Source organism: Poecilia reticulata, chromosome 2, assembly GCF_904066995.2.
Source record: "Poecilia reticulata chromosome 2, P_reticulata-male-v2, whole genome shotgun sequence".
Lineage (NCBI taxonomy): Eukaryota > Metazoa > Chordata > Actinopteri > Cyprinodontiformes > Poeciliidae > Poecilia > Poecilia reticulata.
In genome coordinates, this window is record NC_088831.1 from 18,977,896 (window position 1) to 18,992,053 (window position 14,158).

A 14,158-nucleotide genomic window follows, 5' to 3' on the forward strand; every position below is an offset into this window, starting at 1 on the left:
GAGACCTCAACACCAACAATCAGCATGACTAGATGATGTTGAAGAAGAAAAAGATTTTGAAACAGGGGAAGAGGAAATTTTGAATTTAGAGGACTTGTTTTTCGAAGAGAGATACAGACCAGAGGTGACTTTGATAATAAAAGGAAAAAAGGTGAAGTTTTTGTGTGACTCTGGAGCATGTAGAACTACTTTAAAGGAAGCAGTTCCAGGAATGCATGTAGGACCAAATAAGGTGTTGGTTAGATCAGCACAGGGTGCGTTAAAGCACATACCTGAGTCACAGCCACTGTGGTTAGTAGACCCAAATGGTGAGAGTTGTCAGATGAAAGTGCTGGTGTTGCCAGATTGTCCAGTAAACCTACTGGGAAGGGATGGTCTAGTTGCCCTAGGTTTAGCCCTAATTCCCACCATGGAGGGAATAAAAGTCATGAGGAGACATGAAAATAGGGAAGACCTGATGGTGTTACAGGGGAAAGGACAGCTTCATTTCTATTACACCTTGGAGGTCCCTAACAAACCCCCAACCTCAGTAGGGAGCCACCTGTTAGAGGAGGGACAACAGTCTGTGAGGAGAAAAGAAGATTGTATGACAGCTGATGATCTACATATAACCATGTGGTACAAAAACTCTCCTGATCCTGACCCTATTTATGAAGCTAGTTTGAAGAAACTAACACCTGCAAAAGTCACTATCACCTACATGTATTCAGACAGCTCAGCAAACGCTGGAGCAGCAGTGACCCTACCTGAGGGTCTACAGAAAAAATTTAAGATGGTCTGGGGTCCTCACATTTCAGTGTGCAAAGGCAAACATGACAGTTGGACAGGAATAGGAAAAATGGTTGAAAAGGGGGAAAAAGCAAGAGACTGGAGGGAAACGGGAGTAAACACCTGGTATAGTCAGTCCACAGATTTAACAAAGAAAGCCTTGTTCTGGACTACGACAGTTCAAGCTGGAACACACATAGATCCAGAACAAGACTGACATTTGATGTTAACAGAAGAAGAAGAAACTCTTCTGCAAAATATACCTGAACAACTATGGTCCAAAGGATCATCTGATGTGGGACTAATAAAAAGTGCTAACCCTGTCATAATAAGACCAAAAACAGAATATAGGCCAAGAATGAGACAATACCCATTAAAACCAGATGCACAAGAGGGTATTAGACCAGTAATACAAGACCTGCTGAAAGCTGGAGTCTTAATCGAATCTCCAGATTCCCCATGTAATACTCCAATATTTCCTGTGAAAAAGGCACTTCCCTCAGTGGGATGGAGGATGGTACAAGATCTACAGGCTGTAAATGAAGCTGTAATACAAAGGGCCCCATGTGTACCAGATCCCCACACCTTGCTAAACTCATTGAACCCAGAAGCAAATATTTCACAGTGGTAGATATTAGTAATGCGTTCTTTTCTATACCTGTACATAAAGACAGTCAGTTTTGGTTTGCGTTCACTTTTGAAGGAAAAGATACACATACACAAGACTACCCCAAGGGTATTGTGAAAGTCCAACCATTTATTCACAAGCAATGTCAGCCAGCCTCTCCACCTTTGAACCTCCAAAGGGGAGCCAAATCCTGTTGTATGTAGATGACATTCTACTAGCATCTAAAACCAAAGAAGATTGTTTGATAGACTCTCTGGCACTATTGAAACATCTATTACTACAAGGACATAAGGTCAACAAAAATAAACTACAATTAGTACAACCAGCAGAAAAGTACATAGGCCACCAACTAGCATCTGGGGGCCGTACAGTAATACAGGATAGAAAAGCAGCAATACTACAGGCTCCAAAGCCACAGACAAAAAACAAATGATGTCATTCTTAGGGCTGACAAACTATTGTAGAAGTTGGGTGCCAAATTATGCTGAGATAGTTGCGCCTCTGAGTGCACTAATCTATACTACAGAAATGAAAATGACAGATAAACTGAGTTGGACCACAGAAAGTGAAGAAGCATTCTGTAAAATAAAACAAGAATTAGTGGGAAGTGGAACACTAGCTCTTCCAGATTACAAGAAGCCGTTTGTCCAAATGGTCGATAGCAGAGATAAATTTATGACCTCGGGTTGGTCCCAAACACACGGAGATAAGATGAAACCCATAGCTTTTTATTCTGCTAAATGGACGCAGTAACCTGTGCTCAGCCTCCATGCATCAGAGCTGTAGTTGCAGCCTCAATGGCAGTGACCGCAAGTGCAGAAGTGGTCCTTTTTCATGAGCTAATACTTAAAGTGCCACATGCAGTATCTGCATTATTATTACAAACAAACATGACATTTCTGTCACCAGCAAGGCATTTGTCTTGCATGTCCATCCTGTTGTCTCAACCACATTTAACAATAGAGCGGTGTACAATTCTCAACCCTGCAACACTTATGCCAACCTTAGATGATGGAGAACCACATGATTGTGAAGCCTTGGCAACAACTACAGCAAAATGTAGGGAGGATCTGACAGACACCCCATTAACAAAAGGAATCACAGTATATGTGGATGGTTCTTCTAAGAAAGACCAATTTGGGAAAACTAGAACGGGATATGCTGTGGTAACATCGAGCAAAGTGCTAAAAGCTGCGGCGTTACCACAACATTTCTCGGCTCAGGCTGCTGAATTAATAGCATTAACAGAAGCCTGCAAACTAATGAAAGGAAAAGATGTGACAATTTATACAGACAGCCAGTATGCGTTTGCTACAACTCATACCTTCGCACAATATTGGCAAAATAGGGGAATGATTACCTCTACAGGAAAACCTGCTACACATGCAGACCTGCTAAAAGAACTTTTAAAAGCAGTAAAACTCCCAAAACATTAGCAATATGCAAATGTGCAGCACACACCTCTAATACTGATTCTGTTTCACTGGGAAATGCATTTGCAGATAAAACAGCTAAGCAAGCAGCAATGGGAGAAAAAGAAATACTGTGGTCCACAGAAGAGCAGATCGATAATGAAATATTGAAAGACATGCAAAACAAGCAAGCAAACTAGAACAAAAACCTGGATAAAAGTGGAGCAACTGTAAAAATGACTTATACATCTGACCAGAAGGAAAACCAATCCTACCAAAAAATCTATATAAATGGGCAGCAATATTGAGCCATGGGAAGACACATGTCTCAACAGGAGGGATGGTAGGACTAGTAAATCAGCATTATACAACCTATGGTTTTAATCTATATTCAAAAAATTTTTGTAGAGCTTGCCTCATATGCGCTAAACACAACGCTCAAGGTAATCTACGTCCAAAGCGAGGGAGTTTTCCAACACCTAACTATCCTTTCCAGAGTATACACATGGACTTTATAGAACTAAATCAAAGTGAAGGGAAAAAGTACTGTCTAGTGATCATAGATTCATTTTCAAAATGGATAGAACTGTTCCCAACTAAAACACCAGACGCCTTAACAGTGGCAAAAGCCCTATGTAAAGACATAATACCCAGGTATGGAATACCAGAAAAAATCTATAGTGATAATGGTACACACTTTGTGAACCAAGTGGTAAAAAACATAGGAACTGCCTTCCACATAAACTTAAAAAACCACTGCAGCTACCACCCACAAAGTGCAGGACTGGTAGAAAGAATGAATGGTACTATAAAAATAGATTAAAGAAGTGTATGGAAGAAACAGGAAGACCCTGGACACGGTGTTTGGACCTAGTTAAAATGTATATAAACATCACTAGTACATCAGGACTAACACCTTATGAAACATTATTTGGGAGACCATACAGACTTCCATTATTTAAAAATGAATGGGAAACAGAAGATGAACCTAACCTAGCAGACTATATGAGAAAAATGTTGGAAAGACACAAGAAAGAAACTAAGACTGACGAATCTGATCCTTCTGTGTCTTCACAGGACGTTCCGTTAGTAAAACCTGGAGACTGGATTCTCACTAAAAGCATAAAGAAGAAGCATTGGCACTCTCCAAAGTGGGAAGGTCCCTATCAGGTTCTGTTGACCACAGGAACTGCAGCTAAGATAGCAGAAAGAAACACATGGATCCACTTAGCACATTGTAAACTGGTAATACAAAAAGATGACTAAAATAACTCTCTTGGTAATAACCTTCACTGCTACAGTATTGCTAAGTTTTTTGATCATCAGCCTTTTTTACCTTTTATAAACAAAGTTTTGCCTACCTTCAGTTAGACCCCCAGAGGAAGCCCGTGGTACAAAGGGAACTGTATTTCTAGTATACAGTTGTCTCAAACCGGTGAAGATAGTCCACAACTCTGCCGAGGGGTTCGTAGGAAGGGAATCAAAACATAAAACATGATGACTAAAAGAAATAAGGTGATCTTTGGTGTAGGAGCTACGGTCATTATTATTGCAGCTCTCCTGTTGTTCTGGTATGAAATAAAAATAAAAGAGGAACACGTTACGCCGAGGAAAAAGAGGGACGACTCCATCGCGGCTGATATAGAGTTTGATGAATATGTAAAATCTATAGAAGGTTCTAAGGTTAGGAACATAGACAAACCATGCAGCGGGTCAGGTGAAGTGGTTGTAGATGAAATATACCTGTGTGTTAATGCATCTAGATTGGCAACTGTGGTTTCCCTAGACCTAAATAAGATCGAGATAGGGGGTTACCCAGGCTCTGCCTGGGCAGGTTATGATTGGTATATGGCATCACGAGACTATAGTGTAAGCTGGAACAACGTTTTTGCCTATACGGGGGACAGCTGGAAGCCAAATCCAACGAAAAGACACCGAGCACAGTACTGGGCTAAAGTTATGCATCTGGGGAAAATCAATAAAGAGCTGAAAATAATCATAAACACCACAAACAATCCAATTCCTTTCGAAAATGATGTTCCTTGTTTCTACTTTTCCTTATGGATTGAGAAAAGCGGAAACGACCCCTATAAAATGTTTTCCCTGTGCCAGAACTTTACAGAGTCAAGTAACACCGCCCCAGGCATAGTGGTTGCGGGCCCACACTCAACCAAACTCGCAAGTTCTGAAATAACTGTATTTAATGCAGAGGGTGATGATGTAGATGAGCTAATTAGAATAACCACAGGAGTTACCAGCCGAAGCAACAACTGGCTTCTAATGATAGAACAGGCTGCAAAAGTTCCACAAGGGGATTGTGTGGTATGTATGGGTCCACGACCACTTTTGAGAGTGGTTCCAGCTACGCTCCCAAATGAATGTTTGATTCCACTTATGAATGCAACAAATCCTACAGGAAATTGCAGTGTATGGGATGAAGTATATCCACTTTCCCCTCTTGGAAAAAACAGACCTGTCTTCTCTAGAAATGTGGCCCGAAATAACTTCACTTGCATCCAACGTTCTGGTAACGGACCTAAATTAGGAACTCTCACAGCAGGAAATTGTTCAACTATAGTAAATGTAACTCGGCACTTCCACCCATTATCCCGCAGTGACATCTGGTGGTGGTGTGGAGATAACAGGTTGTTTGACAAACTGCCGTCAAATACTACTGGTTTGTGCACTGTAGTAACTCTGCTGTTACCTGTTTCAATATATCCTATGACAGTACCACAATTACTTGACTCACTAGGTAATGTGCTTCCATCAGTGTGGCACCAACGTCAGAAACGCTCACTGAAAGATGACGATGATCCCACATACATAGATAGTATTGGGGTCCCACGTGGTGTACCTGATGAATATAAGTTGGTAAATCAGATATATGCAGGTTTTGAATCATCTATCTGCTGGTGGTGTACTATAAATAAAAATGTTGATAGAATAAACTACATCCACTACAATGTCCAGAGGTTAGGTAACAAAACAGAGCAAGGTTTCTCAGCCGTCCACGAGCAACTGTCAGCTACCTCCCTGATGGCTTTCCAAAATCGCATTGCTGTGGATATGTTGTTGGCAGAAAGGGGTGGGGTCTGCGCCCTTTTTGGGGAGCAGTGCTGCACCTTCATTCCCAACAATACCGCTGCGGATGGCAGCCTCACCAAGGCCTTGGATGGTTTGAGGGCCCTGAACAGCAAGATGAAAGACCACTCTGGAGCTGATACAGAAATGTGGGACGGTTTGGGTAATGTATTTGGCCGATATCAACAACTAATAGTCTCTGTCTTAATTCCCATAGCTGTGTTTGCAGCAATACTGACCTTGTGTGGATGTTGTTGTATTCCCTGTATTAGAGCTTTAATACAAAAGCTCATCACCACTGCCATCACTCCGATGCAGGAACAAATGTATTCTCTCCTTCCTCCTGACGACAATAAAGATGTAACAGATGCTGAGTCCAGTGATGAAGAAGATGAAATGTCTCTCAACCTTCCAGACTTGTATCCTGACTCAAATGTTCCTATGTTGAACTTGTAAATACAATGTTATTGATGTAAAGTGCGAAATGTGTCCTTTTCCCTCTGAGTGTACCTGTTTTGAACCACTTAATGAATTACCAATAGAAAATCGAAAGAAGTTATTGAGTAAGGACTAGCTCTGGCTAAAAATGGCATAAACAGGAGGGAAATGTTAGAATTATTATTTGATTAATCTTACTTATATGAAGCTTATAATGTTATGCCACTTTTAGAGGTTCTTTTAGAAGTTTGTTCTGTCTGTTGTTCGTTCACTTCTTGTTGCAGAAGATAAGCGGCAGAGAACAAGAACACACCCCAACGACCTCGAGGAGAATGTGCTGTTTCAAGTTATCTTATATGGATAAGAGTTTGCTGTGTCAAGCTTCAACAGAGTCTGTTTAGCTGTTGAAGCTGCTTGTAACTAGGGCGTTTTCTGATTCAATAAAAGAGCGAGGTGAGCAGAGAAACTTCAGAGTGTTGGTCGGAGATTGTAACTGAAGCATTCTCTGAGCACTCTCCTCGCGAGTGAAAACTATTTACTGACTCTTTGTCTCTGTTTTTTGCAGTGTGTAAGAAATGTCTAGTGTTTGAACCTGACAAACCACAACTCAAGCTGCTGGTTCTGAACTGTTTGTAAAATTAAAGTTTGTAGCTGTCACGTAATATTTGTGTAATATTATCTAATGTGTTTCTTTACTCTGACCTAATTATTCATCATTTACAATTTGTGGAGTGGACAATATGAAATTATTTGTTAACAGAGGCATTACAAAGACAAAGAAAGCACTGATTCAGAGATTCAACATTAACAGAGTTTAATCTCTACTATTGTTAGAGCATAAATGTCAGTTTCTAAGGTGGTAAATAAAATAAATCAAACTTAAGCTGTTGGACAATTGAAATGTGGCATCATTAAAATATAACAGGAGATTCAACAATAAATATTCATATTATAAGTTAAGGCCTGAGGACAAAACTACAGTTCAGGGAAACTAACTTGCAGCAATGCAGAGTCAATGGGACCTAGATGTTTTTAATTTGATGAAAAGTTTATTTCAGTCATTAGAAACTTAAGATTTGACATCAGGCTAAAAAAAAAAAGACTTCAGACTTAACTTGCATTTATAAAACAAAACTCACATTTAGCTTTATAATTCAGTGATGGGCAATCAAAATGAGATGTCATTTCTGCTTTTGTATTGCTTGACATTTATGTACACACAAATGGAGATTAATTTTAATTTCATTCCACTTTGCACAAATAAAAAAGACGAAAATATCAATAACTAACAAATCCAAGAGATGAGTGGTTAAAATGTTAAATTTAGGTATCTGTGGACTACAAGAGGTGATTCTGAAAGCTGCTTTTTGCCTGAAGTGAGAGATTGAGATGATAATCAGCAGGTTGAGAGTGACGGTCAGTAGAGAGCTCTGGCTGAACCAGAGCTCTCTCAGCATTGCACAGTTCATAAGAAGTTGTGTGTCATTGAAACTTGTTGAATCCATGGCTATTCTCTAAAATTAGCAGTTATAATTTCCCCCCAAAATAATTCATACGTAACCGCTCCTATGTATAAGAGGCTTGTTGCTCCAATGTCTTCTCTGATGGCGGCCATGATGAGTGTATTTCATGTAACTGTTTACATCTGTCGCCGCCATGTTTTTTTAATGACTTATCCCGTCAACAAGCTTAATCACGTGATTTTAACTTTAACACTACAATTCCTAAATTGTGTTTTTTTTTCAACATTAGCAGGATATAGACATTTCTGCACATTTGTAATGGAAAAGCAGATAACGATGCACCCCGTTGTCTTTTGGTTAAATAGATTACACAAAACTGATTTAGTGTAGGTTAGGGCAAACTGTTAATATTATTACATTACTTTATTTGCAGTTCTGAACATGTTTAGGTTTATAGTATTTTTAATCACTTTTTGTCTTGCTAACTTTGATGTTCCTTTCTAGGTGGGCCCCATGTGAGGGAAAGGAGGGCTGATATATGGGTCCCATATGGGTTTGTCTGTGGCCCATGTAGGCCACAGCCTACATGGGCCCTAAATGGACAAACCCATGTGGGCCACCACCATATAGGACCCACGTGGGACCACCGTGGAACCCGCGGACAAACACATATGGGACCCATATGGTCTGCCCTCCTTTTCCTCACATGGGTCCCACCTATGCTGGCACAAATGACAAACTATGCAAAATTAGGCCAGGACATTTAGCGACTACTAGAAGAGTCAATAGCTAATTCCCTTACAGGGGATTTAGCAGCAGCAGGTGGAGGGTGTGAGGAACCTTAATGTAGAGGTTTGCCATATACCTTGATTTTCAAGTTAGTTTATTGGGTTTTCAAGAAAGAGAAGGAAGCAAAAATTTTTTTTACTTTAATCAGTAATTAACAGAGGTTTTTTTTTTTTTTTTCAAAAAACCCTCTGATAGGAGGCCCAGGAACCAGCAGGTTGTGTTCCTGAAGATTTCCACAGGCATCAGCCGGAGGCCGACCAGGAAGTCAGACACAGCCAGAGAGAGGATGAAGAAGTTAGTGGGAGTGTGGAGCTGCCTGGATGAACAGAGACAAAAAAAAAAACAAACATCGGACCAAATTGTCAAAGGTTTCATTTGCAGTCTACTGAAATTGAACTGTTTACTCTCTAAAAACATGTTTTTGCCTGAAATGGGAGACAGAGATGATGATGAGCAAGTTGAGCATCACAGTCAGCAGAGAGATGAACAAAGTTCAGGACGACGCCCTCAGACCAGGCGGGTCTCGGCTTTCTGCAGGAGGTGTTGAGATGTTGTGGAAAGCAGAGTTCGCCTCTGTCCTTGTTCTCCATCTTCGCACGTCCACAGCTCCTCTGATCTGCCAGCGCTGTTGTTCTGCTAATTTAAGGGTTTTTTAATCATCCCTCCCCTTCAGGTAACGTCAGCAGCAAATGTTTGACTCACTCACTTAACGCAACTTCTTTCTCTCCTAGTCAAATAAAAGTTTTGGTAAACAAATTTAAGCCAGGATTTTTCCTTGTCTACTTTTTATAACACAGAGGATAGTTGAAGCTTTGATCAGCTTTTATTTCAAACAAAATACACATTGTACAGACAATTGGAAATTAACCTTAACCCAACTTGCACAAAAAATGGGTAAAATTGAAATGATTTAAAAAACTATTTTCTATTCACTTTCTTGTAATTTAGACCAGATTTTAACCCTTGAATCATTTATTTATTTTGTTAAATATCAGCTGTTTTCTAGTTGTCAAAGTTGTCGGCCAAGATTTTCTCTCAGCCTGTGTTTTCTACAGAAACAAGACTTAATTCCTTCCTTCTGTGGTACTACTGAAGGAATGATATATATATATATATACACACACACACACACCTGTATATAACTCTGTTACTTTATGTTACTTTGTTGCTGTTACTGTGTTTGCAGCAGAAGATTAATGCATACAAGAGTCCGTTAGTGTGCGTATGTTTTGCAACAGTCAATAAAGCTGAGTTATAAAAGTTAAAACTAAAGCTCGTGCATTCAACAATACCTGCTTTGTATTTTAATGTTTTTGTTACAACCTTTCGTGGGTATAAAAGTCAAATCTGTGTTCAAAAGATTGAATTGAGTAGGAGAAGCTTTTAAATGTCCCGAAAGTCCGATCACAGTCAGACCCCACTCCAGTGCTCTCTGGCTAGTGGGAACATTTACGTTAGCTGACCAGTACCGTAGATGCTGTGGTACTGGTTCAATGAACTCCGTCCTTCTCCATCCGGAAAACCTCAGTCAGAACTGGAAGGTGTTCCCTGTGAGTCCGAATGTGTCCGTTAAGATGAAGGAGGACGGAGTATCGTGTTTGGTACCCTGATGGTTTATTCCGTCGAACGACAGGCTCAACTTCTCCAATTGTCATTCCACAACTGCCGTTCAGCGTGTCTCCTGGGAAGCTGTCCACCTGGAGAATCCCAATGTCAAATTGTGAAAATCTGGTCACATTGAATCCCCGAGGATGGGCCACTGCTTCGTCTTGGTTAGGTTTCCATCCTGCAGTTTGCTCGCTGTTCCCACATGTTCGATGGGTCTGCGAATGCCAGGTGTAGTTCTAGGTGTCTTTGGAGTGATTTTGACGGGTTCTAGAGAGAAAGGCCTGCCATCAGTATATCTGCTGAAGGTCTCTGAGAAACAGAGACCTTGTCATCAGGACTGGGACCTGCAGCTGCTGTTAACTTACTCACCACTATCAGGGTCTGTCACCTATTCGTTTATTCTCTGCCCACCTCCTCTGCTTGGTGATCCGAGTTTCTTCTGGCCCAGGTGGACGCTACGTTAAATGGGTTCCGTCAGTCTTTTCAGACGAGACTGAACAGTTTTAATTCAGAAAGAGCAGGAAGGTGCAGGGGCAAAGTACGACCCACGTAAGGAGGCCTTAGTCCTCATGGTCACAGATTCAATTCCCTGCCTGGCGACATTTGCCGCATGTCTTCATCCGCTCTCATTACCTTCTTTCCTGTCGGATTACTTTCAAATAAAGGCCACAAGAGCCAACAAGATCTTAAAAATATGTAAAAAAAAATACCAGGAACTTTTACACACGCAAACAAGAACTATAATGACCATAGAGAAAACGTCAGAGGGGGTGGTAGTTTTCTGTGTTACTGCTGAATATAGTTTTAAGTGATGGACTGTCTTAATTATTTTGTGTAAGATTCGAACCTTCAGTCTGAAGGCCGTGTGTCGTGGTGCGTTCTGGAAAACCCGTCTCTCTCACTTACATCATTCCTGCAGTCCGCATGCGACAGTCGCTGGATTCTGGGGCGACGTCTTCGTTCTGGTGGTCTCCGGTAGTTGCTCCATTCATCACTGTTGCGATACCCATTGTATTTGTTCCTCCTAACCAGTGATGTATAGTCTCGTCGCTCGTTGGCGGGTCTGGTGTTGAAGTTCCCTCTGGACAACACATAGTGGGTTTTGCTTGGTTCCTTCTGTGCATTCCGTCCATCTTTGCTCGTCATTTTCCTCATAAAACATGATTAAGGCGCGGCTACTTCTGATTGTGGCTATAAGTCACTTATTTGAATTAAAAGGTAAAAAAGGCCAACAATGTGGCTGTCACTAGCCAAACACACAGTCCGACAGAAGCAGCTGCCGGATGCATCAATGCCCTAACACACCTGTATCAAACCGCTGAATTCACTCATCATCAGTCATTCTTCGTAGCAGCAGCCAGTCAATCATGTAATTTAGGTGTCCTGACGAAGAGATGCGTTTAAGGTCTTGTAAACACGTAGTTGGGTCTTGACGAAATCAAATATCTCTACCACATTGCTTAAAAAAATAATTTTGTACACATGGGATCGGTTTCAGAATAATTTCTATCCGAACAAACCCAGACAAATACACTCCCAACCGTTGTTTTAAATTGACCAAACCCAGAGGTTTGGTCAATTTAAAATTAAATATGGCGCCAGGAGTTTAAGTTTGTGGACAGATATGTAGGTTAAACTGATATTAATTATCTTATTAGAGTATGAAGTTATTAAAACAAGATAATGTTGAGTAGGAATCATGTCAAAGCAAGCATGTGGATATGCCGGCGCATTATTTGTCACAGACACTAAAAAAAGTTACTTTTCTCATCTTACACTCGCAAACAGAATTTTCTCAGATCCCCACTTCAGTCAGAGCTTTTACCAATTATCACTTTTTGTGATATTAAATATATAAAACATATAAACTGAACTAGATCAAAAGTTGTAGGTCAGTACCTCTCAAATACTGAACGTGGAAAAACATGCTCTGCGGTTTGTTCTACTCTAGTTGGACTGATATGCAGACTAATAAGCTGAATGATAAAAACTGATGCAGGGGCGAGACACAACCTCAGGCTTATTTTTTTATGCCTTAGACATTGATCATGCCACTGTAGTAGTTTTATTAATTTTGTAGCTAACTCAGCTATAAAAAAAAATCAAACTGGCTGTGAAATTTCGGAGTAAAAGCAGTGTGCAGGTCTGGTGGGGGTAAAAAGTTAGACGATTCTCTGTGGAGCTACTGATATCAACTCTTTACTTAACATGTAGCTTGTTATCTGGATGATGAAACTGTTAGAGATGTTTCCAACCCAAGTAAAACATGTTGGCAGCGATTGCATCACACTAATGTTTGTCTGCATCCTGTCATTGCTGACATGTTTTTTTCACACCTTTAATTGGAAGCTGAGACGACGCCGTCTGACAGTAATTCATGAAGGTGTGAACTGAACTTCCATCAGGAGAGTTTCACCGGCCGTTCAGAGGCTAAACGGGCTGAACAACACACATACCCCAGTATGTGTGCTGGGGCCCGTGTGTTTGTTTCTGTCTGTAAGTAGATGAATTATACACATTATGTCCAGCTAAGCTTCTTTCAACAAACACTGATCTTTGGAGAGATGAATGTTTGCACCCAGTTTTAATTGGGCTCATTAAGCAAGACACAAAATAAACTTCTCTGGTACTTTTTTGATGTTTCCTCTCAAAATTTAAGGAAGTTTTTTGGCTGGTTTACCAGCCACAAAGCTGGTAAACCAGCTTTAGATATGGTTTACCATATTTAAAGTTGGTAAACCAGCTTTAAATATGCCAGCTCTCGTGCCACACATGAGAGCTGGCCTTCCAGATCAGCAAAGAGTACGAGCGCTTCTCCAAGTACATGCCCAACGTGAAGTGCGCCGTGTTCTTCGGCGGCCTGGCCATCAAGAAGGACGAGTTCTTCTTGAACTCGTCCTTCTTAGCATAGTTAGTAGAAGAAAAAAAAACTATGCTATCGTTTTAATTATTGCAGAATGTTTTAATTTGTGTCATCCGATGATTCGTATGCGAGTTGTCAAATTATTGACATTATTCCCAGAGGAATTCAGAGTTCTTGTCCTCAGATTAAAACAAAGTCACGATCTCAGATAACATCTGAGTTTGTTTTCACAAATTAATCTGTGAAACTTTACATTTGTCATTTTCTCACAGAGTTGCTGATGCTTGTTTGGATAAAACCACTGGATGTTACAAGTACTATCTGCTTCCAGTGACTCAGTGATAACACGCTTCCACATAAAAACAAGATTGTCTCAAATGTTTAATATTGGAAAAAAATGTGACAACAATGTAGAAGAAGGAACTCATTTGTTTTAGGGCAAATAAATAAACAGAAGTATTTCAAAAGACAGAAAATTACAGCTGTAAAAAGATTTTTAAGTGCAATGTTTGAATGTGTAACACTGATAAAGGCGACAGCACTGTATTAGGAGAACATCCCAGAGAGGTGTAGTGGTTCCCAGCAGCAGATCTCTGTTCATGACTTCGTCTGGACTTTTGTCCGGGACTGGATCCGTGTGCATTTCGGACACCTTTTCCCCAGGAAACAGACTTTGTGAAAGCAGGTCTTGCACACTGTGAAGACAGAAAACATGTTGCATGTGAATGCACAACCAGGAGTGATTTTAGAAAGAAGTTATGGATTAGACACATCTCAATGAATTGTAAAGCACCGGCAATTAAAATGCGCTGATTGTGTGGCCGATTTAGGGTATAGATTAGAAAAAGTTTTCCAACGTCATGCTTCAGGACTAATGTTTTTTTAGGTTGTGTTAATCATGTGTCCTTGCTTACCTGGACATCGCTGGCATTTGTCTTTCTGAAAAGGAAAGATGATGTCCTTCGCTCGACAGAACTCGCAGATGAAGCCTCGGCCTCTACACAGCTGCGGGGAAGAGGTTAGAGAAAATATCAGAGTTTGATTTGAGCCCAACACTGTAACCGTCATTTCATTCTTCACACTGAAGGCAAGAGCAACAGCACTG

The 14,158-nt window shown here is 40.6% G+C and overlaps 2 protein-coding genes across 5 annotated transcripts in view; both read right to left on the bottom strand.

Annotated features, from left to right (window-relative positions):
* Positions 1-11,987, bottom strand: part of LOC108166978 (trace amine-associated receptor 3-like) — a 123,213-nt gene extending 111,226 nt beyond the window's left edge. Inside the window, exons 1-2 of one of the 3 annotated variants that reach the window (XR_014084618.1) lie at positions 11,097-11,987; positions 8,769-8,898 (exon numbers count right to left, since the gene is read on the bottom strand). Coding sequence is in view for 1 of the 3 variants with exons in the window: in XM_081599322.1 (XP_081455448.1) it covers positions 11,097-11,323 (227 nt within the window). In the remaining 2 variants the exon portion in view is untranslated. The other 2 variants (XR_014084619.1, XM_081599322.1) reach the window with 2 other exon arrangements.
* Positions 11,988-13,416: 1,429 nt separating this feature from the next.
* The window catches only part of rubcnl (rubicon like autophagy enhancer), a 30,621-nt gene continuing 29,879 nt past the window's right edge, over positions 13,417-14,158 (bottom strand). For both annotated transcript variants that reach the window (XM_081599378.1, XM_081599373.1), the window contains exons 16-17: positions 13,968-14,058; positions 13,417-13,748 (exon numbers count right to left, since the gene is read on the bottom strand). In XM_081599378.1, coding sequence (XP_081455504.1) covers positions 13,651-13,748; positions 13,968-14,058 — 189 coding nt within the window. In that variant the 3' untranslated portion in view covers positions 13,417-13,650. The remainder of the gene's footprint in view (positions 13,749-13,967; positions 14,059-14,158) is intronic.